The sequence below is a fragment of the Centruroides sculpturatus genome, unplaced genomic scaffold (genome assembly GCF_000671375.1).
Source record: "Centruroides sculpturatus isolate CEXI.00-Female unplaced genomic scaffold, Cexi_2.0 scaffold319, whole genome shotgun sequence".
Lineage (NCBI taxonomy): Eukaryota > Metazoa > Arthropoda > Arachnida > Scorpiones > Buthidae > Centruroides > Centruroides sculpturatus.
Window position 1 is genome coordinate 15,768 of NW_019384636.1, and position 25,682 is coordinate 41,449.

The 25,682-nt window shown below is 28.7% G+C and overlaps 1 protein-coding gene across 1 annotated transcript in view; it reads right to left on the reverse strand.

The window, feature by feature from the left end:
- Positions 1-213: 213 nt before the first annotated feature.
- Positions 214-25,682, reverse strand: part of LOC111625861 (syntaxin-binding protein 5-like) — a 181,612-nt gene continuing 156,143 nt past the window's right edge. Inside the window, exons 7-11 of the mRNA XM_023369101.1 lie at positions 20,502-20,622; positions 11,510-11,585; positions 6,831-6,985; positions 5,502-5,585; positions 214-619 (exon numbers count right to left, since the gene is read on the reverse strand). Of these exons, the coding sequence (XP_023224869.1) occupies positions 519-619; positions 5,502-5,585; positions 6,831-6,985; positions 11,510-11,585; positions 20,502-20,622 (537 nt within the window). The 3' untranslated portion in view covers positions 214-518. The remainder of the gene's footprint in view (positions 620-5,501; positions 5,586-6,830; positions 6,986-11,509; positions 11,586-20,501; positions 20,623-25,682) is intronic.

Below are 25,682 nucleotides of genomic sequence, written 5' to 3' on the forward strand. Positions count from 1 at the left end.
TTGTTGGAGAACAAATTAAAATAATAAATAAGTGAAGCCTCTTAGATCAATAATCAATATTTATATTATAAGTAGACAAGAAATCCAATGAAGAATTGCATTTAGCAAAACAGAAATATAGTATTAGATAAAATATTCAAATAATGAAATGTATATTTATATACAGAAATTTGACTTGTTCAAGCCATAATATTTTATCATAATCATCAAGTATGAAAACATGAAAACTGGATAGTGAAGAAGCAAACAAAAAAAAATTGTCCTCTTGAAGTTATGATGTTGGCAAAGAATAGTGTATTTATTGATTGCATGAAAGATAACCAAATCTGTTTAAGACAAGATTAAACCTAAGTTTTTCTTTAAAAAGTCAAATTTCACACACCTTGCAAAGAGAATAAACACAAGAAAAAGACCATATTTAGAATTATCAAAAGCAAACATAAGAGAAGTACAACAGCAATATGATAAATACATTAAAAATAGCTGTAGATCTCATAATTGTGAGATAACTATAGCTTTTATTTGCTTTTAGTTAAACATTGAACACAGTTACTCACTTGACTGACAATTGAAGATAGTTCAGGAACACTATCCATAGAGTGGTCATCAGTCAGCAAAACTTAAAAACAAGAAATTTCATGAACGATAATCTTTGTAAATATCTTAAAACAAACAAAAAATTTAATTAAGTTTTCGTTACTAGTTTTGTAGACTTTAAAGAATTAAAAGCTATTAACTTTCTTCAGTAACATATTACACAAGGAGCAGTTGTTGATATAGTTTTTGTAAACTACAGGTATATCAACAACTGCTCCTTGTGTGATGTGTTACTGAAGAAAGACAATAGCTTTTAATTCTTTAAACAAAAAGTTCTTTTACTTTTAATTTAAAAATTAATTTAACATATTCCTCTATTTTACATTAAATAATAGAATTAGTTATAAACAAAATTATTAATTGGCTTTTAAAGAATATGCAACTTTTATTTATTTGAAATTATTATTCTTAACCACTACTATCCAGACCATCTTTTATTATTTTCTCCATCTTAAAAGTATTATTATGTAAAATTATTTACCTATTCTATTTATATAGAATATACTAACACAAATTTATTTCAAATTTGTTAAGGCAATTGCATACGAATTACATTTATGTAACTCAAATGCAATTACACATCTTTTTGAAGCTTATTTAGTTTTATTGTATCTATTTTACTGTGTAATTTCATTTAAAATAATTAAAAGTGAAAATGTATCTAATTTCACTCTTCCCAATGCTTCCTGCCTAAATCAGATGGCACTGTGGTAAAGCATCCTCTTGCGACAGAAATTTGAAAAACGTAATTACAATCATACATAGCAGTACTTACATAGGTGCAATGGACATAGTTTTAAGAAATAATTTTATTTTCTGTCATTTTTGAGAATGTCTTTTTATAGAAAATCTGTTAGAAAAGGGAAAAATTAAAATAAACAGGTTATTTTCATAATGTTACCCAAAATATTCAAATATATATAGCTTTTGGTAAAAGTATTCCATAAATACAGGTACAGGACATAAATCTAGCTAAATTCCATTACAAGTAAGTTGATCAAAGGAAGTTAATCATTTATATTACATTTCTTTTGATCATTTTTTAAAATTTAATTAAAATTTAATTTTATAAAAACGTATTTGTACTGATACATTTTTATAAAAATGTATGTTTTATTTAAAAAAATAATAGTAATGCAAAATTTTAAAAATCTAATGTTTATTGCAAAAGAAAAAGTACATGCAAGACTTGCTGTCATCAACAGAGAACATAAGAGACTGAAAAAATTAACATAAACATATTAACTTAATTAATGGCAGTATAATGGAATACAAACAAGGAAAAGAACAAGGCTTAGCTACATTTTTGGAACAAGAAAAAGATATAGGAAAACAAACCAATTCATATCTCCAGCTGATCCAGATAGAGTATACTGATAGAAAACTCTTCAGATATCTATTCAATAAAGAGTGCATTGCCCAGAAATGCCATGGCTATGCTGTTCTCCAGATGGTATTATTAGAAACAGTGACAGACATTATCGTTTATTGGAAATAAAATGTCTATAAAGACTTAGGAATGCTTTTATAATTAATAAAGATGGACAAATAAAAATAATGCCTCTGTATAGCATTAATCCAGGTTGTTCTTCTAACTGGGTCATTTTTCATTTGGAAAAAATAAAAAAAATACTACTCGTGATATTACTGTAAAAATAATTACATCCTATCATGCTACAATTATCTTGTTTCTTTATTCCAGAGGGAAAATTCACCAAATTTGCAATGTTGACTCAGTCGTAACTCTGTTGTTTGTAACTACAAAGTCTATTTTACTGCAAGAGGTCTCCATCCAGTGCTCCTCCTTGCTATTCTGGCTATTAAACTTACCCCTTTCCAGTATAAAAATGCTTTTAAAAATAAATTCTTGAGATGACATTATTCCATTGATTTCGAATGCTTTTTTAATATTCATTGATTTCTGACTATTTTTTAATTTTATATTATTAATGGAAAGATTATTGTAAATTAAATTTTAGTCAGAAAAGCAGGGATCATTTCATTTGAATAAAATGGCACCCAGACGATAACTTATAGGTAGATGAGAAAAATAAAAACAGCATTCAATTAAACGTCATCAACTTATTTGCATGCAGAAATGAATACCTAATTGCAAAGGTATTCATTTATATTTACAAATATGTTGTAAACTGAGAAATTTTATAAGTTTTATATTAATAAATTTTATGTAAATCAATATATTTGTTTCTTTATTTTTCTTATTTATTTGTACTTTAACAATAATTTTTACAGAAAATATTTTGCTGGGCAAGATTAGTAGATCTGAAGATGTGAATTAGAATAAAGAAAATTGATAAAAACATTTTCAAACTGAAAAAATATAAAGCCTACAGCAATAACTCAGATTTTAATAAAAAGTTGATATCCAAATATAAACTAATTTTTATACTATTTTTAATTAAGTTATTACTGCAATTTGATCTAAAGATAAATATATCACTATAATATATCAATATATATATTTAATAGTATTATTTATTTTAATGTATATTTAAAATACGTAAATATTTAATAATATAATAATTTTTTTCCCTATGTTGATACTAAATATGCTAATATGCTATAATTATAAAAAGATTGAAGAAACTGTCATGTATCAAATGAAAAAATATCTATTTCATTAGATATAATGTAATATACATTAATACAACATATACATATGTAAATTGATAAATACAGAGTTCTTTTATTTTCATCTTTTCTATTACAAAGTACAAAATTAAAAATATGGCAATATAGAGAAAAATCATTTATGAATCCAAAATTAATTTTACTAAAAAACTGAAAACTTCAACTTATGCTAGAAGCCATCATTAAATTACAACTAGAGATGAGCAAATACTATCCACAAATACTAGAAATTATTCAAGATTTGAGATCACAAAGATTACATTAATAAAAAATAAATTTGAATACTATAAATACCTCCAATACCACACCATATGTACAGTACAATCAGAGTGGCAGATCCAAAAATACCTAAAAAAAGACTAACTCAAATTTAAAATATTTGAGTAGTAAGTATCTTTTATTAACATTTGCACAATGATTGTATTGCAGCTGATCTAATAAACTATACTTGCCATTGTAAATGTTTTTAAAAACATTTGAAATTCAAACAAATAAATTAAAATCTATTTGTGCCATTAATATTCACTTGTATCTTCTACTGCATGTTGACAGCTTATCTTCAGCATCTCTGGTATAATTTGTAACATAAAAAGAAACAGACTATATCTTAAATGTTTTCAAATTCTTGTTTTCTTAATAATTATAAACTAAAAATCATGGTAAATGAGGATAAAAACATTTATTTATTAATCTATTATAGCTGAGATAAGAGTACCTAAAAAAGTTACTTTAAAACTTAAAATCAAATTAAAAGTTTGAAGTTCCATTTGTTAAAATTTAGTAAATTGTTTTTCTTCTACACTTTTTGTTTTACTTTATTAATATATTTAAATTTAAATAAATACAACAAACTAAGTAATAAATATTAAATAAAATATTAATTACCTTATATAACTTATTTAGTTAAGTTGACTAAGTATTCAGGGTATTAAAATATTTGAGATCTGATTAATATTTGAATTCAAGAAAAATTATATTCACTCGTCTCTAGTTATAACTCAAATTAGTGTTATATTCTGTGTTCTTGAAATAAGTTGATGGCTTATGAAATAGTCAAAACTGTATTTTTAATTAAATTAATACTGGAATCATAAAAGAATATTTTCTGTTTAATTAAACTATTTTAAAGTTTCTAACTAGTAATATGATTGATAGTAAATAACACATAATAATACAGACATGGGCAAATGCGGCTCTTTTTGAGTTACATGAGGCTCTTGCTGAAAGTGTTAATTTCTGCTTTTTATTATTATTTATTTCCACAATTTTGTGAAAATATGTTTATTTAAAAAATTCAATATTTGTTTTATATTATATTTATATTATATAATAAAATCACGGTACAGAACTGTGGTACAGAATAAAAAAGTACAGAATTGCAGCTCCCATGCATTTTGCAAAACCTACATTTCGGCTCCCACTGAACTCTTCCTTGCCCATCCATGCATTAATACATGATAATAAATAATTATATTTACATGTTGATAAGGAAGAATCAAGTAAAAACCATCTTGAAAAACCAGGTAATATCTTACATTTATTTATTTGTACTGAATTTTGTTTCAATTTATCAACTCATCAGTAACTACAATTATAAAATGAAGAGCAGTGCCGGCCCCAGGCGAATTTCAGGATGGAGCGAGATCCTATTATGGCGCCCCCCTTGGCTGCCCCTAATTTATACCCTTTAATTTTCTTTACCACTGAGGCGCCCCCTAGGACTTAGCGCCTGGAGCGGCTGCTCCGTTGGCCCAATGGTAGGGCCGGCTCTGATGAAGAGGATGACTAATGGACATATAAAAATTAAAATAGTTGACTAGACAAAAATCACTGGTCATTGTAAATGTAAACAGAATCATTGGTACTTTTGTAAATAATTTTATCTTTATCAGTTATTTCTTTTGAATATTTATTACTTAAACATTATTGTTTCATTTACAATGTAAACTAAATTCTGTTAATATCTTATTTATTTTTTAGATATATTTATATTTATCTTAAGAATTATAATTTTAAACATGTTATTAAATGGGAAATATTAGAATATTTTTCACAAAAAATATTTTGTTGATAAATTTGATCATGAAAAATGTTTTATGTAGATAGTTAATAAATATTTCTTCAATAATTTATTAGCAACTTATTAGATGACTACATCAATAACAACTACATACAAAGCAGTACTAGTAAATAAGTTAAGACCCTATTTTGCCAAGCATATCTTTGATTGCACTGTATAGCCGAATACTCACATTTTTCCATAGAAAAAGCTAGATATCTCCACAAAGAAATTTCATAATGAAGTATGTGTAGATCTACATTCTTCATGATGAACCCTAAACAATTTTATAAATTTATTTTTTAGCTTAACATACATCAACATTGAAGAAATGATTATATTTGTAGGATAATATACCATTTTTTGCAATTTTATATATAAATAAAATTTTTCATTTTAATTATAATTTATAAAAGTGTAAAACTTAAATTTTTAATTGCTATGAATATGCTAATATATTATTGTCTTAAATTGGCATAATTTATAAATTAATTAAATATAAATAACTTTTATTTAGGTAATATAAAATTAATTTTCATATCCTTTGACATTTACATTTTCAAATAATTAAAAAAATATTAGGTACTTCATTTAGTTATGATAAAATTATTCATTTATGAATGTAATAAAAACTGATTCAAAAAACTGAATGATTGAATCATTATTATAAGTCTGAATTACTTTAAATTAATTCAAAAATTTGTGAACTTTAATGATAATTTTACAAACAACTGACTTTTTAAAACCAATACCAAATTCTAAATCCTTTTCTATAAATTATAACTCCTTGTTAAGAAAAAAATCAAAAACAACAAATAGAATACTAGATATATCAACTTAGAAAAAATTTGATCTATTCATATAAATTCTCTGGCCAGATATTTAAATGCTATAAATTCATTCAAAATTATGTGAATTCTTTTGATCTGAATCTTGATTTTTCTTGTCATCTGTAATTTATATATTGCAACTGATACATTGGTTGTTATTTTGTTATTAACAGATTTATCTAATTATTCAATTTATAAACTGGCTTTTTATTTTAAAATATATTTATTTTTGTTTATTTCATTACATATTGGCTTAATAAAATATAAACATAACAAATCTCTATTAACAAGAAAATGACAAACTGTTAATAATAGTTAAAACTTGAATTTAAAATCCTTAAAAAATAAATCAATATAATTTAAATTAAATTAAAATTTTATTACTAGTCAATTTAGAATTGTATACTTAAAAAAATAGTTTAATTTAGTAAATTAAAATAAATTCAGTACATTTTCTTAATGAAATAAGAACACGAAACTTTCGTACACCAAATTGTTTATGTAAAATCAAATTAGTGAATATGATAGAAATGGACACTTTTGAAACAAATCAGGAAAATTTCATACCTTTCTTCAGTTTTTGCATATTATATCATTTTTGGTGTTTTTCTATCTTTTAGCCAATAACTTTGTCATTGAAGTGAATATTAATTTTTATCATCATTAAATATTTATGTGATACTGATTCTTACCACTTTGCCAAGGTGTTTCACATAATGTAATAAAATCAATGATAGAATGTTCCATTTCTAATACCGTTGTTACTTTCCCATGGATAATTGTTAAACTTGGTGATTGCCCTGTCCTATCGTATGGTAATCCTCCAGAAAATATAACAAATGAATCACTGAAAGAATACAAACCTAATAAAAATTTGTTTATAATAAAATATGTAAATATTATATAATTATTCTTATGTAATAATTTTAATTTATAAATAAATTAAATACAGCCATCCCCTGCTTAAAATCTTTCTGACAATATCTTTTAAATTTTAATATCAAAACTTCATAGAACACATGCATCTCTAATACAACATTTTTCTATTGATGCTTATATTAAAAGTATATAATTATATTGCAAAAAATTCAATACAACAAATTTTACGAAACTACATAAGAAAATGTCTCAAGCAACATTCTGAATACAATTACTTTGATTATAATAATCATATAGAGACATTTTAAAAACCATTAACTGTCAAAAAATGGAATTGGTCTCAAATGTAGCTGAGACAAAGGCATCATACTGTCATATCATACCAACACTTTTAGCAGATTTCTTAAAACTTGTTTTAAGAAATGCAGGAAACAAGTTTCCTGCAGAATGTTTAATTTTTAGAAATAGATTACTGATGTTAAATGGGAATGCCTGTATATTTTTAAAAATTTTAAGGTATTTCAATTAATTTTCATTTATCTTATTATCCTAAAAAATTAATTAACACTAGTTCGATGCTTGGGAGGCTACTTTCAAATGATTATGTAAATTGCTTTTCAAAAAATGAAAGGTTTCTCAAATATGCAGTTCCATAGACATTTGGAAAGAAATTCAAACTTAAACACATAAATAGGAATTATGTAAAATCTTTTATGTTTTAGGAGAAATTGTAACTGTAAACTGTTCTTAATACATTTTTCTTTGATCTGGAATAACTTGAAATGTCTGAGTAGTTTCCTTCAAATAAAATAGCATTAACATAATAAGACAGCTAAGAACTTTAATATTTTGATGTGTGTCATTATTTTTACTAGATGAAAATTGCACAAATATTTTTCAAGTTACTCTGGAGTAGTGATATCCAAATATTAACTATCTTATTCTTGTACCCATTATTTGCAATGATTCAAAATAACAAATATTCTTTTTTTAAAAACTATTTGTTATTCATTATTTTCAGAAGTAATGAGTTATAAGAGAGAATAATGAATAAATGTTACTGCTTATTATTGTACTAATCATTGTGATCAGTGATTATATTTGATTATAAAATTTAACAATTAAAAAAATAATAACTTTCATTTATGGCATTACATGCTAATCTAATTTATTTTTAATATTCAGTGCTCCCACAGACTAAAAACAAAACGTATAAGTCTTTTCAAACCTCCTAAATTAATTATTAAATATTAATTTAATTAAATTTAAAAAGTCCAGCAACGAGTTGCTTAACTTTCCCAGCAACATTTAAAACTGTATGTTGTAGCATCATCTATTATGATATTTTATTAAACTTATAATTTTAACTATTATAAAATGGCAAAAAGCTTAATTTTGAGGGTAAAGATGGGTTTTATAAAAAAAATTTATAAATACTAATAACAAGAAAAACTATCATTAAATCCAACCCTACTGAGATATGACACAACCCCTTTATCTTCTCACTCATCAATCTTCAACCACCAAAATTTAATAGCATCAATCCTCCTAATACACAAAACTCCCTGAAAAATTTCAGAAATTTTCAACAACAAGCACAAGAATTATTCATATTAAGCTTCAAAAAGGGTGAACAAAAATCATGTCCCACACATATACACAAACATACATACAGAAAAAAAAAACTCAAATTATTTTGTATTTCTCAATGTTTCAAGGTCCTGAGTCTAAAAATGTAAAAATCTTATGGGTTCATTTTTTGACCAATTGCCAACTTTCCTTCTGCTATATATAACAGAGCTGGAAAAGTAAGAGAGATGGCATCTAATACCTACCTATCTCTATGCCAAATTACTTGATATCTAATTATTAATAGCAGCATTGTTATAGCCTAATCTAATCAAGTAATCATTTGACATTAAAAATGAAAATAATAGGAGAATTTTAAGAAACAATATTTCAGTATCATATTTTATTTAAAGTCTCAAAAGAACCACTATACATCCTATACATGCAAATTTACCAATTCTTCTGTAATATCTAATGAAAATAATGAAATATCTATCGTACCATAAGCTAGAGATGCCCATTAAAAATTATTAAAGTTCCTTCTGTAATCTTTTCCTTTCTTCTGATAAGCTTTTTGCAGAACTTTTTTTAATGTTCTATTTTCATTAAGAAAGCATTTACTTTCTGTTTGTGACTTCTGAAAGGCAACAACAGAAATGGTGCCTAATGCCTACCTCTAGTAATGAATTATTTAAAATTTAATTATTAATTATAGCAAAAAAAATAGTCCAATGCATTATGGCAATCATTTGGCATTGATTAATAATGTCAGGTTTGAGATTTTTATATATATGTCTTCTAAAAGGTTTTCATTATAATTCTTTCATTTTCATTTCTAATTCTGTAAGCCTGTATTATATCAGGTCAGTCCAAAAGTTCATGCGCATTAGTAGCATGTAAGGGTTTCGCGATTATTTATTACCAGATCGATAAGATTCCGAACCTGTCAAAACTTGTCATCGCTTGACCGTTGTATTCGTCAGTTTGTCACCAAATTTCATATAGATCAGACGCATATTAGTACCGATAAAAAATGAATATTGATAACGCATATAAACGTGCTGTGTTATATTTTTTCTTTTCGAGTGGTGAAACTGCCAGATCTGCAGCAATAAAAATTAATAGTGTACATGGTGCACATACTATTAGTGTGAGGACTGCCCAGAAATGGTTCAAAAAATTTAAACTTGGAAAAAGCAACATTAATGATAAACCCCGTTCAGGACGTCCTGTCGATTTTGATAACAACGTTCTTAAAAATCTTGTGGAATCAGAGCCACATTTAACAGTGGATCAGATTGCAGAAAAGATGCATTCATCTCATGGGACAGTCTTTCGCCATTTAAAGGAGATTGGAAAAATATCCAAGCTTAAAAAGTAGGTACCACACGAGCTGCCCGAAGCCAATTGCCAGCAGTGATTAAACATCTGCATTTCCCTTCTATCGCGCTTTGAAAGAGAGCCATTTTTAGACTATTTGGTAACAGGTGACAAAAAATGGGTTATTTATGATAATGTCACCAGAAAAAGACAGTGGACAGACAAAGATAAGCAGCCAATTCCAACACCAAAGGTGTCTTTACATCCCAAAAAGGTTCTGCTAAGTGTGTGGTGGGATATGTATGGTGTCATTTATTATGAATTATTAGAACCAAATAAAACCATTAATGCAGATGTATACAGTAAACAACTTTGCCGCTTAAATTCAGAATTGATAAAAAAACACCCGCGATTGGTGAATATGAAGAAAGTGTTGTTCCACCATGATAACGCTAGACCACATACGGCTCGAAAAATGCTGCAAAAAATTAATGAACTGAATTGGGAGCTTTTGCCACATCCTGCATACTCCCCGGATATTGCCCCAAGTGATTTTCAGTTATTTTGTGCCTTACAAAATTTTTGCCAATGCAAAAAGTTCAATTCTAAACAGGATATACAAAATGAACTCAGAAGTTTTTTTGCTTCAAAACCAGAATCTTTTTACACCAATGGAATAAAAAAGCTACCAGAAAGATGGCGAGATATTGTAGATAGCGGAGGAAAATATATCATAGATTAAAATGTTAAATTGTGTTTTATTTACACCATTTAAAAATTTTGCCAAAATGCGCACGAACTTTTGGACTGACCTGATATTTTGCACTTGAAGACTTTGCTGCCTCTATCATGCCTTGGTCATACAAGTTATATTTTCAATCTTTCCTGCAACTCTCACAGACTTTCACAACTCATAAGCTTTCTATAGTATTTTTTGCTAAAGCATTCCTTTCATGTGTTAATGTTTTGTTTAGAGAAAACTCATCTTTTCAATCTAAATTACCATGAACTAATGTAATAAGGGGACATAGGCAACTTTTAACTTGCAGATTTGAACAAAACTACATGTAGGTCATTTGTAGTAGTAGACATTAGAATACAGCAGACAGAAATGGCTGAAGTTGCATCATTTTCTGTTTCTAGTTTGTGTTGATTCTTGTGAAAACTTTTTGATTGTGTATATTTGCATTAACTCATTGAAAGTAAATCAATAATAACCAAAATTAATGGATATTTAGAGACATCACTGGTTAAAGAATAATTATATGCTGATAATGAAAAAAAACTAAAAACTGAATGTAATAAATAAATTCCACAAATATAAATAACAAAAAATTATGTCTCCATTAAAATAATTATTGATTGTTGAATTTCTTTGATAAAAAATTAAATCTATATTAATAAGTGTCCATTTACATTTTATTTAACTATATTATACTCCAATTGCATTTTCAATAGTTATCTTAATTTATAAATTTATATATGATACATTTTCTGATTAAACTGAGATCAATAGAAATAGAATTAGAAATGACAATTTCTACTTAAGTTTGTTATTTTTTTACATTATTATTTTTCATAATTGTTTTTATTTTATGCTTACCCTCCTCGGACTGTTCTCCATTCTACCTTGTATATACTTTTACACAATTCAGGCTTACCATCTTTGTTAAGTTTGGCTACATGAAATAAAAAAAAATGACAAATCACATAAAATACATTATGGAATGGTATTAAAATTGAAATATAATGTTTTATTTAGACAATTTCCATATTATTCATATTAAATTAAACTGATATTAGATAAATTCTAATTTGACAAATAATAATATATACAAGGATGATTTTTTCAAGCTCCGATGGTCCATAAAACAAAAACAAGTGTAAATAACAAAATGAATTTATTACCAAAAGTTAGGTGCAAACATGGTTACTTTTCGACATAATCACCATAAAGATTGAGGAATTTTTCATATTTGTGGATGAGTTTTTCCATCCCCTTGTCATTAGGGATCGTCCATAGATATGACAAATGCTTCAATCTTCACAGTGATTATGTTGAAAAGTAACCATGTTTGTACCTAACTTTTGTAATAAATTCATTTTGTTATTTACACTTGTCTTTTTTTTTCTTATGGACCATCGAAGCTTGATAAAAAAAACAGCATATATCTAACATATATCTAACATGCTTGTGCAAATAGATTTGTGCATTTTGAACTAATACAGGAAATCCTCATTAGTTTGAAATTCAAGGAACATAATAATCACAACTTCAAAATATTGAGTTTCAAATTATCCAAGATTTACATATTTCTGTACAATATTCCAAATACCACATAACTGATTAATTTATTAAGCAAATAGAATACAGCTACATATACAGAATACTTTTGTTTATTTGCATTATTATTAATTATTAACTGCAGGTAAACAGCATGTATCTGGTGAGAACATCAAAGGTTGGAAGGTAGGTTTTATAAAATGTAAAGCTGAATTCCTCAAAATGTAGCCCAAATTATTTTTAAAGTTGTCCAAAAAGTAGTGAGTTGCACAAATCTAATAGCCTAGAGCTGTACAAATATCTCAATCTGATACTTGTAGCCCAAATTTGCAATCCTGAAACACAACCATATTTTATTAGAAGAGAAAATAAGGGTAGTCCATGGGTAAGGTGACACCCAAAAATGTGTTTCTATTGTGGCTACACGCTATATTTAAATTGTATATTTTGTATAAAATTGTATTATTTTATATTATATATTCTCCGCTTCCACTCTTTCTGTCCTATTTATCTACCCATCCTGGAATGTTCTCATTTTACCCTTTGCTTTGGTATGTGGATGATTAACCCTAGAAACAAAGAAGGGGCGAACACGTGGGTGATTCCAAGGCAGAAACCCAAAGGAGGGAGAGTGAAATGGAGTCTCCCCAGTACATTTAGCATCATATGGTAGAGACAAGAACCTTGGAACTAAGAAATAAAAAGGAATTAATTGTGAGGAACAAGACGCATCAGCCCTTCAAACTATTATTTTGGAGAGTGACAGAAGTGAAGTTAGTCACCAACCCAACAAGAGATCTCATCCATGATCCCATACAAGCAGCATACCTCATCAAGTTTTGGGTACTCTATTTTCTATCCCTTACTTTCATTATCTAAATCAGGGGTGTCCAACCCGTGGCCTGCATGCAGCCCAAGGCAAGTTTCAATGCGGCCTAATAAATGTGTAAACAAAACCGACAAATGTTTTAATTAATTTATTTATTTATTTATTTCAACGGCATAAACTCAAAAAAGAAGTTTCACAAAGTCATAAATCTTTGTTCATATTTTATTTTTGAGTGGAAAAGAAATATTTTCAAATACTTGGAGATGTGTGAATGAGGAAGGATTACTAAATAAAGCTGGAGTTGTGACTCAAAGAATTATAGACCCAAATTTGGGAAAAGGACAGAAAGGTGAGAAAAGACAAAATATAAAAAGTAACAAGAAAAATTAAATAGATCTTCTGTTATGCAAATATTGATCCTTAATTTTCCACTTCTTTATCTTTTCTCCTTTCCCCGCATTTGGGTCTATAATCTTTTGAGTCACAACTCCAGCTTTATTTAGTAATAGTATTTCTTCCAATATTGCAAGATTTGGCTACATTGCGCCAAATGTGACTACTTTTTTTTGTTTGACGTAGAAATTATCATTTGGTGCATTGGCTACTTCTTGGGTTACATTTTATTTATAAATATACTGTATTAGTTGAATGAAAATGCACTTTAAAATGGTGTTTTGTCGTTTTTTATTAATTAGAGACCCAAATAAAACAAATATTTGTGTTTTTCAAATAAATTTCCATTTGTCTCTCTTATAATAAATGAATTTATCTATTTCTAAGTAAAAATTGAAAGTGTCTGTAGAAGTAATTTTTTAAAATATTCTTTTTCGTGATAAAGATTTAATATTTATTATTATAATCTAGACATGTTAATCCTTAAATATACTTCTATATTGGGCCACAAGTATATATTATATATACTTGTGGCCCAAAACTCTGACTTCTTCCAATGCGGCCCAGAGAAACAAAAAGGTTGGACACCCCTGATCTAAATTTTCTAATAAGCCTTCTTTATTCAATAGTTATAAGCAGTAATAAGAATCTACTTTTAATTAATATAATTTTAAGTAATTAAATCATTGTGTCAGACAAAGGACTACATGTGCGCATTCTTTGTCGGGAGACTATATTGTACGGTGATTGAATAATTGTGTGAATTATTCAGTGAGTGTTGCATTGTTGGTATCCTTAGAAACCTGTATCATAACAAGCAAGTTAATAAAATTGTATTTTATTTTATTTATTTTCGATTTTGTGTCTTTGTCTCACTCGTTGGTCTCACACTGCAAAAGCAAAGCCATATTCACCAGACCACAGTTGTTCTTAGTCCATTATTCTCTTAGAATACGGAGGCACTTTGATCTAATTGAATGAGTTAACATATGTTCAGATGAAATTTTCACTTGAAAATTCTAAGTAGCCCATATTTTGAACTAACCAAATTCTTTAACATGTAAATCTATATATCCCTGCCCAAGACAAATAGTACAGTTACAAACTAACAGAATTTTGAACTATCAGAGTTAAAATTAATGAAGATTTCCTGTATTTATATTTGGTATAAATCCAATTCAAAATAAACCAACCATATTACTGTGTTAATATAATACTAACGAGTCACACTAGAAATAAAATGGGTTTTTTTGTTGTGTATTTAAACTTGTTATTCAGTCTCCTGAAGTTGTAAAGTTGATTTATGACAACAGAAATAACAACAAGAAGAAAAATTTTAGCAATATTTCATTTATCATTCTCACAATGACAAATATTTTTCTGGTTTTATGGTCAAAATTCATATATTTTTCATCATGACTAATAAAAAATATTGTCTTTGTTATCATATACAGAAGGTCCTAAACATGTCATTTGCATACATTTTATCATTCATTAGGAACTTATATATCAGATACATTCACACTTACACATTTACATTCCTGGTCAAATAGTATATTTTTCCTCAAATTTTTTTCTGTATTTAAATTCTTAATTTTATACTGTATATAAAATGTGTACAGTAATAAGTATGTTTTAAACATTTAATATAACAAGTAAATTTTACAAAGCTGTATAACCTTAACTGTTTGCTATACAGTAGTATAAATCAAAATTTCAAAAACTATAAAATGAAATAAAAATGTAAATAATAAATAGTAAATCCTATTCATATGTCCACATACTTCCATTTAAATTCAAATATTTTAGTTGGTCTGGAATATAGCTTTCCCATAATATACATAAGTTCAATTGAATAAATGTATAATTTATATCATTTTATTGTAAGTCATGCTTTTTAGGAACAAAACTACAGTATATGTCAAAGATCACCTATATTCTAACAAAAAATAAAACAGATTATTGTTAGATTTAGCAATGCATTATTTTTTTAAAGTTTGAAATATTAACAAACCAGTAATACCATTTTTCATAATTGAGGGCTTAGTGGAAAAACAGCATATTCTGCAAAAATACAAAAACTGCTTTCTGTTGACAGGTTCATTTGTGTTCTTTGTACTTTAGGTTTTCCTAAGATTTAATAGTGTACAATTATCATCAGCCTAGATAATTCTAGTGTGGGGTGATGATAATTGTTGTTTAGTGTGGAAGAAGCTTTGCTGTGAATCTATCTATGCAATATTTCTGATGGAAAATTTTAATGTCAATAAGACTGCAGCCACCCACCCAGCATGAAAAATAAGCCTTTTCCTTAGCATAATCAGGATGGTGCAGTCTATACTTAATGGGTATTATTTGGATTTTATGGTTTAAGTCCTCAAGATTAGTGTTGGTCCACTGAATGGTGCCAAAATAGTAGGCAAGTAGTGAAATGGCATGTGTGTTGATGGCTTTTATTAGGTTTTTGGAGTTTAAGTGTTTTTAGTATTGATTTTAGTCAGTTGCAATATAGTTTATTAAGTTCTGTTTCTTGTTTTTAGTATTCAATTAGTTTGGCTGGTGAAATCCCAGATATCTATAGATTTCTTCTTCCTTCACAGTTATGTAATCTCCATTGTCAAGTTTAAATGGTTAATTACTATTTATATTATAACAGTAGCCCCTCTTTATATTGTGCCTTGTTATATTGCGGATTCAAATATATCATACATTTTTTTGGTCCTCAAATTTTAAAAGTATTTAAGTCAGTAAATTTTAAAATATCAATTGTCATTGAATTTCTTTTTGCAACAAAATACAGGTAACCCTCCGTTTATGCCGGTTCACAATAACGCCGCTTCGCAATTTCGCAGTGTAATTCCCCGATTTTCCCTATGCTAGACTGATTTTCATTTCAGTGTTGACGTATTTACCGAGCCGCGACATTGTACATTCATTAAAACAAAGGTTTTTATTAAATATATTTATTTTTTCTGTTTAATATTATTGGGTATGTATACATTTGCATTAAATTAATATTAAAATACTAAACGTTTAGGTACCCACGAGTCAAGATATTAAACTTAATAGTCCAATAAATGGCATCCGAATCCATAGTGCCAATGAATGTATCCCGTATCAGTTCGTTCAGGAAAACACCTTACGACGCAATAGCACTTCCGGCAATCACAAATTATCGTTAGTGAGACAAATCTACTTCGTTGGCCAGATGATATTTATCTCTCCTTAGCCACCTTGAATTTTCCCGCTCAAACTGACCTTATATATGCGCTAAGGTAACCGGTTGTCGACCAATCAGTGTCTTCGCTCGTCCGTAGCTCTACGTCGGGTTAACGTATCCTTTCAACTAAGGAAAGTTTGACGGATGAAGTTTGTGAGTTAGACAATGTTGGGAGCGAAGTGCAAATGTAAAAAGGAGCATCATATTCGACCATATTCCGAAATTCTTAATGAAAGAAATCAAAAATGTAAACAATTAAAGATGGATACTTTTTCCGAAAAATGTAAGAAATTCGAAACAAAAATTTTTAAATAAAAACATTTTACTTTATTTTATGATAAAATACATTTTAAAAATTAAAAATTTATACGTATTTTGTGTTATATTGTATTAATGAACAAAATTATTAGTTTATTTTTCCCTCATGTAGAACCTAACCCTATACCTCACTGTAAATACAGGTTCGTTTTACGCTGATTCGATTTGTGCCGGCTTTTGTAGGAACGGAACTGCGGTAGGGCTACCTGTAAAGTATTTTATTCCTACCACTGCCCTTGAAACTACCACTGCACGTGAAACAATAAATTTGACAAATTTATTTGTCAAAATCTAATAAATTTGTCAAAATAAAATAAATTTGTCAAAATCTAAATAAGCAAAGCAAAACAGGTGGACAGATCAATTATCATTTTTGTTTCCTTTTGATATTAAAAGTTGTTTATTTATTAGTTTTAAGTAAAGTCTCCTCATTTACAACTTTCTGTGAAATTTCGAATTCATCATAATGTGGAAGAAAAAATTTCTTTATTTCTGAAGGAAAGTTCTAAAATTTTTATACAATAGTAACTTTACAGAAAATTTTCTCTTTGTAAATTTATAAGTTTTGATATTCTATTATGTTTTTTACATTTTCAATTACTGTATTTATAATTTTTATTGAAAAATATAAATTAATTGAATTTTTAATAAGCAATTTATTATGAAAGATATGAAATATAGTATTGTATAATAAAATCACAACTAATATTTTGTTTTTATATTGATAGTATTTTTTAAAGAAACAATAATGCTAAATGGGCATTCATGGTATCAATGTTTACATAAACATCAATTAATATGATATAACCACAAATCAAATTCAGTTTTGAAAAACTAAGCTTATTTTATATCAGAAACACTTGATGATGAAAGAATAGAGAATAGAGATTCCACAGCATTTGTAAACTGTTTAGTATAAGCCTAGAATTTTTAGTACTTGATTATATCGTACCAACAGATATAACCAAGTACTAAAGTACTTTTTCTTTGTCTCCTGACAAGCACAATATAAGGAGGGGGCTACTGTATTAGAAAATGAAACCATATTTTAATGATGTTTTAAAATATAGTTTGACATTAATATTGATATTTTTAAAATTTTATAATAAACTAGCTGGGGTATCCAGCTTTGCTCAAGGAGTTGATATGAGATTGTGTGGTAGTTGGAATAAAAGGATAAACTTTAAAATATAAAAAGCCGGGTACCCCAGCATCTTATATTTTACATTTTATCCGCATTTCTCAGAGTGATATTTGCAGTCTTTTATTATAAGATTGTGTCACAATTCTTGATTCTTCAATTTGTTCATTTTGTTGTTCTTCAGTTTCTCTGCTTCTCACAGTGCTCATTCTCGTTCTTTGGGAACGTAAACGTGCCTCGCACTCTTCGACTGTTTCGTTATTTTGCTGTTCTTTTTGTTTTCACTGTTTTGCTTCAGAACTGGCAAGAGCTCCTCCTCTTTTAAGTTTGGGCATTGTATAAAATATAAATCAAATCAACTTTTTAGTAACAAATACACTAAGTACACTTTACACAGTTTTCACACTTTATTTTCGATTTATATTCAGTCACTGTATCACTTTGACTACTCACACTTCACTGTTTGTTTTTATTCACTCACTGCACTACTTTGGAATTTTCACTTCTTTTTCGGTTCTTCCCTTCGTCATTGATAAGAAACTGATGTTCCATCCCACGATGAATCTTGCTTTATATACCCCCACCAATGGGTAGTCCCACCCATACAAAAAAAGGCTTCGAATGGTCCACAATGTTCCAGAACATTGCACAACATTCAAGAGTGTTCTGGAATGTTCCACAATGATCTGGGATGTTCCTGAACATTCCAGAACATTCTGGAATGTTGTCGAATGCTCTCGAATACTCTCGAATTTTCTAGACTGTTCTAGAAGTTTCTAGATAGCAAAACTTCCAGCCTTTATATCTTCAACAGCACGCCCTTCACGTAAAAAAGGGAAGCAACCTTCTTCATGGATGAGGGATAGAGGGCTACCACACCATATAACTCCCTTGATCGTACCAGAACTTGTTTTTGAGTTTTAGTGACATGCACATTGTACACTTACCTTTATAATATATATTGATGTACAAAAAACTAAAAATTAAAGAAAATAGTTTTTAAATTGTGATAAGACTATTCATCTATTTAATTGAGACAATTCAGAAAAAATTTTTTAACAGTTTATTAATTTACCAATTTTCTATGCAAGGGAACAAGTGACTATTTCATTTTAAGTTGATATAAAATTCACACATTAAATAGTGTCAAAACAAGTTTTAAAATAAAAATTAATTTTTTGTTTTAGTTATTTTTATAGCTCTATTCCAATTTCAGTTTTTCATAAAAATTAAAACTATGGTTCTGTAAATGAAACTAACTTGTGTCTCCTGCAAGCACACAACCATATAAGTAGGTAGCAATTTAACAACTGATAAGAAACGAAGTAAACAATGTTTCAATTTCACTTTTAAAACAAAATCCCTGCATTTTAGCAAATTTCTCCAATTAATGTCTATAAGCTTAGCCAAGATGTTACTCCTTTTTTTTAATGGTTGTCATATTTTTCTATTGCAAATATTCCTGGAACTGCTTTAATTTTTCCCAAACTTCATTGCACAATAGAATATTCTAAACCCCTGCTTGTTAAAATTAACTCAATTAATACAGTTGTGGAAGGTTTAAAAACTGCCTAAGAACCTATACCTTGGTCTCTAGGTATAGCAGTGGGAAGTGAATAGTAGTTCTTACACATACTTTTTGTTTGCTGGTGGTGTGACTGCCCATAGATATAGATATAGTTAGTCATACTGTCAGCAAAGGAAATCAAAAAGACAATCATGGAGGCAAATTCACTAACTTTCCCTGACTTTTTGACAAATTTCCTGACTTTCTATGACTTTTTGAATGCTAACAAAACTCTGGCTTTCCCTGATTTTTCAGGTGCATAGGAACTGTATACATTTTTTTTACTCTACCTTTTGCAAAATTCATTACTGAATTGAGAATGATTTCCACTATTAACAAATGTAACTAAAAAGTAGATTAAACTATAATGTATGAATATAAATTATTATAAGATATAGTACTAAATTCAATGTAACTCTCTATTGTTAACTGTACAAAGATTTGGTAAAAAGTACAGTTTAAAAATTAAAAACATTGCATATAAACTGTTTTCTTCATTATGCCAAGACACTAATGTCTGATACTTAAAAAAACAAAAAAAAAATCAAACCTGATTAGTCTGGTGATGGTTATTGAAGATGACTAAAACATTAGCTGTATATCATTAAATTGAAACTGCTGATTTATCAAAGGTTGTAGTGTGTTTGTGTTTAAAAATTAAAAACTAAATTTAAAAATTGTACTAAATTTACTTTCATATTATATTATATGACAAAATTATTAATACAGCAAGACATAATTTATTCATGGCATAAAATCACAAAATGTAATAAGAAATGCAGTTTTGTTATGCTAGATGTATTAAATAATTTAAATTATTAAATGGTAAAATAAAAAACCTACCATGAGGATACATGACAGATATAGGCTTGGAAGACCTTATATTCCATGTAGTTAAACTACCATCAGTATGACTGCATATAAATTGTTTTCCATCATTATGCCAAGATATTGATGTCAGATACTTTGAAAAAAAAGAAAATAAATAAATAAATCTAAAATATTAAAATAATTTATACAGACTAGCATTCTGTAAAAACATATATACTAAGCAGATATTGTTTGTTTTCATAGATATTAACTGATGACGATAATTGTTAAACATTAATACTTAGTAAATACTGCATATATAACCAACATCCAGCAAGAAACTATAAGAAAGCAAAATGTTTTCATCTGTTTAACAGGCATCAGGCTAATTGATCTTTGCAGTTTGAATTCAGCTATTAAACCAGTTTGAACAGAAAAAGTACTAGGAATAGGTGACTGCTGTCCACATGTTAAAAGGGGGATGATATAAGAGAGAGCAAAGGAAGAGGATTGTAAGATTAGACTTTGTAGGTCGACTTCCACACAGGGGAAAGAAATCTACATTTCTAAAGTTGATAGCCACAAGGAAAATGTGGCTTTGTAAATTTCTAATTGTTCTAAATATCTAAGCTATTCTTTATGGGAAGCATGCTCACTCAAAATGTACGTCTATGTTTGGGTCAAAAGTGAAAGTTGCTAATGTGATGTTGGCTAGCCCTTTCATGATGAAAGCCCAATGTTCTTTGAGGCAAATGTTTAAAGTTGACCCTATAGCACCCATGTATTCTAATTTGCAGTTGGTTCTGTGATCCACAACAGGTATTGTATATATATATATATATATATATAATGTGTGTGAGTATGTAGAAAGAGAGTATAAAAGCNCACTGAGTTCAGTGTTAACATGATTTTCTTATATCACTTTTTCGCCTGAGGACGATGATATAATACTCATCGAAAGTACTTGCGATAAGAAAATCATGTTACTGCTGAACTCAGTGCTTGTTATCAAGAAGCTATATACCAGATTAGAGGAAGATATCTGAGGATCTTTAGTATTTGCAAAGAAGGGTGAAAACTGAGGGACTACTACTGAAAGTTAATCAAAAGTTATTATTTCTAGCAATTTGTGTACAGAGTAACCAGTTTTCTTTCATATGTACCAGCTTTATACAGTATCATGGGAATGATTGTTAGGCATGACGGAAGTGGTGAAAGAATGATGAAGAATTAGATCTTTGAGGGTGTTCTTGGAAGTAAAAAAAAAGTGTGGCATAAGAGAGCAGCAAGCTCTAAGATGTTAAGTGGTGCTTAGCCGAGTCCTTAACATTACTAAGGAGGACTTTAAGCAGAGAACAAAAGCAGGATTCAATGTAAATGGAAAAATAGAGACTAGAAGTCACAAACAATAACGTATGCTGAGTTTCAAAACACCTTTCTTTCTTTTTTCTATCACTTTCTTTAATTTAAATTACATTTTCAACCATTTTGAATGGCTTTCTTCAAGTTAAACATCAGTTAGGCTAAGATGTTCTTTCTGTAAAGAATAGCTGGATTAAATTAAAGAGAGTACAGTTGACCCCCCATAACACTGTTGATAATTCCGTTTTATATGAATTCCATGTTGTACGAGTCACTTAGACTTTACAAATACATGTGCCGGGCTGTGAACAGCTTACGTATTTGTAAAATCCAAGTGGCTCGTACAACATGGAATTCATATAAAACGGAATTATCAACAGTGTTATGGGGGTCAACTTTGTACTAGAAAAAAGAAAGGTGTTTTGAAACTTTGTATAATAAGTTCTAGTTTACTACACACAAAAAAGTATACTGGGCCATGGATCATAAAGTCTTTGAGGTAATCAATTAACTCTAGAGCATTGGTGAGGTTGTATGAGTACCTAGGAAGAAAGTCTAGGAGCTTATGGAGAAAGTTATTGGTGACTATGAAACACTAATTGTCATATATATGTTACCGCTAAAGCTCGCAAGTCGTTAATGTGTACATTACCTAGATAATCTGCAGATTAACTAGGGTGATTCGTTAAAGTTATGAAAATTGTTCCATTTCTCAAATTACCTAGGTAATGTGCAGATTATCTAGGTAATCCGCACATTACCTACTAGGCACTCCATAAAGTGAAAATACGATCTTTGCCACAAATAAATGTACCACAAATAGGTGTGCTTGTCGCAGAAACCAATTGCTATGAAATTCAAAGTGTCATCAATCTTTAGACTGCACTAATAAGTAAGCACAATTGGATAATGTTACCTATAGTCAGTAAAATGGCAGTTCGTCTCTGATTCCAGCAAAGAGAAGAAAGGAAACAGTGGGGACGCACATTCAAACCTAACCTAACCTATTCTAATAATTTGGTTGATAATAATTATGGTAATTTATTAGACTAGGTTAGGTTAGGTTAGAACGTGCGTCCCCACTGTTTCCTTTCTTCTATTTGCTGGAGTCAGAGACGAGCCACTATTTTACTCACCATAGGTAACATTAACTGCACAATTATATCATGCAATCACCAGAAAAAGTATGATAACTTTATTATTTTTCATCTCTGATCCAAAAGTAGGGTGTCGTCAAAGTCGTCTCAGTCCCCTCAGTTCAGATAGATACTCAAAGTCCCGAAATTCCATAGGTGGTTATCTATATAATAATTTCCCTAATTGTATTAATATTTTAAATCGTTTGATTTTTTGTATGTTTTTTAATTGGTTGATGATTGATTCTATCAACTAATTTGTTGATTGTTTGATTGTATTAACTTGATTCTTTAGATATCAAAAATTAAATAAAGAACATTATGTTAATTTAAGCATACAGAAACGTTGCTGTTGTTTCAGCAAAGATCTTATTTTCACTTTACTGAGTGGCTAGTAGGTAATTTGCAGATTACCTAGATAAACTGCACATTACCTAGGTAATTTGAGAAATGGAACAATTTTAGCAACTTTAACGGATCACCCTAGTTAATCTGCAGATTAGCTAGGTAATGTACACATTAACGACTTTTGAGCTTTAGCGGTAACATATATACACTCATTGCCATAAAAATTAGCATACCAAGGAAGAGTTGTCATATCACTGCAAAATTTGGCATGCAACTATGTAAAGCATTAAAGTGCATCCATCCTATTGGCCTATAAAAAAAAGGGGACAAAGACATCCTGCCTGTACTTTACCTGTTGCAGAGGAATGCTGTATCACTAGAGATGCCTTTATGTCACAATTGAAGACTATATGAACAACTAATTGAGTTTGAGAAGAAAAGAATCATGCAGTTGGGAGAAGCCAAATGGTCATCTTGTCAAATAGTCTGTTCCGACAACACTGTGAAGAGCATTAGGATCAAAATATGAGAGAGAACTCGCACACGGCACTCATGCTCAAGATGCATTGGCAGATAACTATCTGCCAATGGAATCTTGAGCATGTGAAGACTGCTGATCCTCCAACAAGCATACACACAGTCAACCATATTATTCGCCATCCAAACACAGGTGGCACCATCATTACAGTCCCATATGTCTGTCTGTACCATTTCAAGGCATCTGGATTGCTATACTTCCCTGCCCTGTCCAGTCCTGATTTGTCACCGATCGAATATGTCTGGAATTACCTGGAACACCAAGTTGGACAGCATAGAAATTTGGCCAAACTAGAGGACCACTTGCAGCAACTATGGACTAAGATGCCTCTAGAGACTACATGACACCTGTAACACATTATGTATTCATGCTAGAGATGGTCCAACAGGCCTTTCATTTATAGTTTTTCTTGCAATAAATAATCCTTTTGCTTTCATTTTGTAATCACTTACTTATATCATCATTACACTCACAAATGTACAATTTCATTTGATTCTGACAACTCCTTGATGCACTAAATGGCAATAAATATATTTAAAAAATATATTTGTCAATTTCTGTTTCCAATATATCAGCAAAATAATCATTCAATGCCCTTAAAAAAATTAAAAATTATAGAAATTCAATTGACAAGAAAAATTATGTAACTTTACAATATTATATATTGAAAATTATATTTCAAATAGGGTTGATTACAATGAATTGATTGCTTTTTGTGCTTATTGAGCTGAAAAATTAACAAAGATATAATAAATTTTGTTTATTCATCCCTGTAATGTCTTGTTTTTTTTAATTTTCATTGTAATTGTAATTTTTTTTTATCTCATGTTTTGTTAAGATATTTTTTTTAATTTATAAAAAATTGTTTTTTTTCTTTGTTACATTAAATACCTGTAATTTATAAGTATATACTATTCAAATTCTTGTTTAATTAACATAGTTTATTATCTGATGCAATAAAAGTATATACTACTTGAGTGCTGAATCCAAGAGAATGCCAGGAGATTCCACCCAAAGAAAATGTTTGAAGCTTGAAGTGAGCACTGTGTATGGGGCCATTTAATTCTAATCTGCCTGGCCCCGTACAGTTATAATGAGCCAATGCTCTTTTGTGCTTAAAATTTTAAACTAAAGTATACTGCTCCAATTTTCATTCTGGTGTTTAATTTCTATATTCTTTTCATTAAACCTAACAATATCCATTATATATGGATGAAAACATTTGTTTAGGTAAAGGTCCTAATGGTTTGCTGGTTTTTTGGTGAGATTTACTAAAAACTGTTTATAATAATTTAAATGTATAAGATTTAAATGTAAATATAAAAATAAAAAACTTCTTGTGTAGAATTAAACCTGGTACCATGGGCATCCCACTCATGATACCAGGTTTAATTCCACACAAAAAGTTTGTTGTTAAATTGATGTTATTTTAACCAAAATCACTACACTACCAAATAAATAAACAACTTTTTCTGCAAAAGTATTTTAGTGCTCCAAAAAATTCTAGTGTCATTTTCTCCAGATTACATAAATTTATGGATTATAGTGTGGTGTTTCGTTGCGACAAGTACAATGTCCCGCGAGCGGAAAGGTACGAAATAAATACACTTTGGATGTATTGAACACAAAGATATTTATTGTCACTTCGAAACAGGTTCGTTTCTTCCAGATCCCAACAATACAATGATCACTGTATGTACAGGCGTTAAAATTCGATCTAACAAACAGCGGATTAATTGAGGGTTACGACTATACGCGATACAAAAACTTACAAATAATTCTTACACTACTTATGACTAAAAAGGAAAAAAAAAAGGAGAGTAGAGAAAT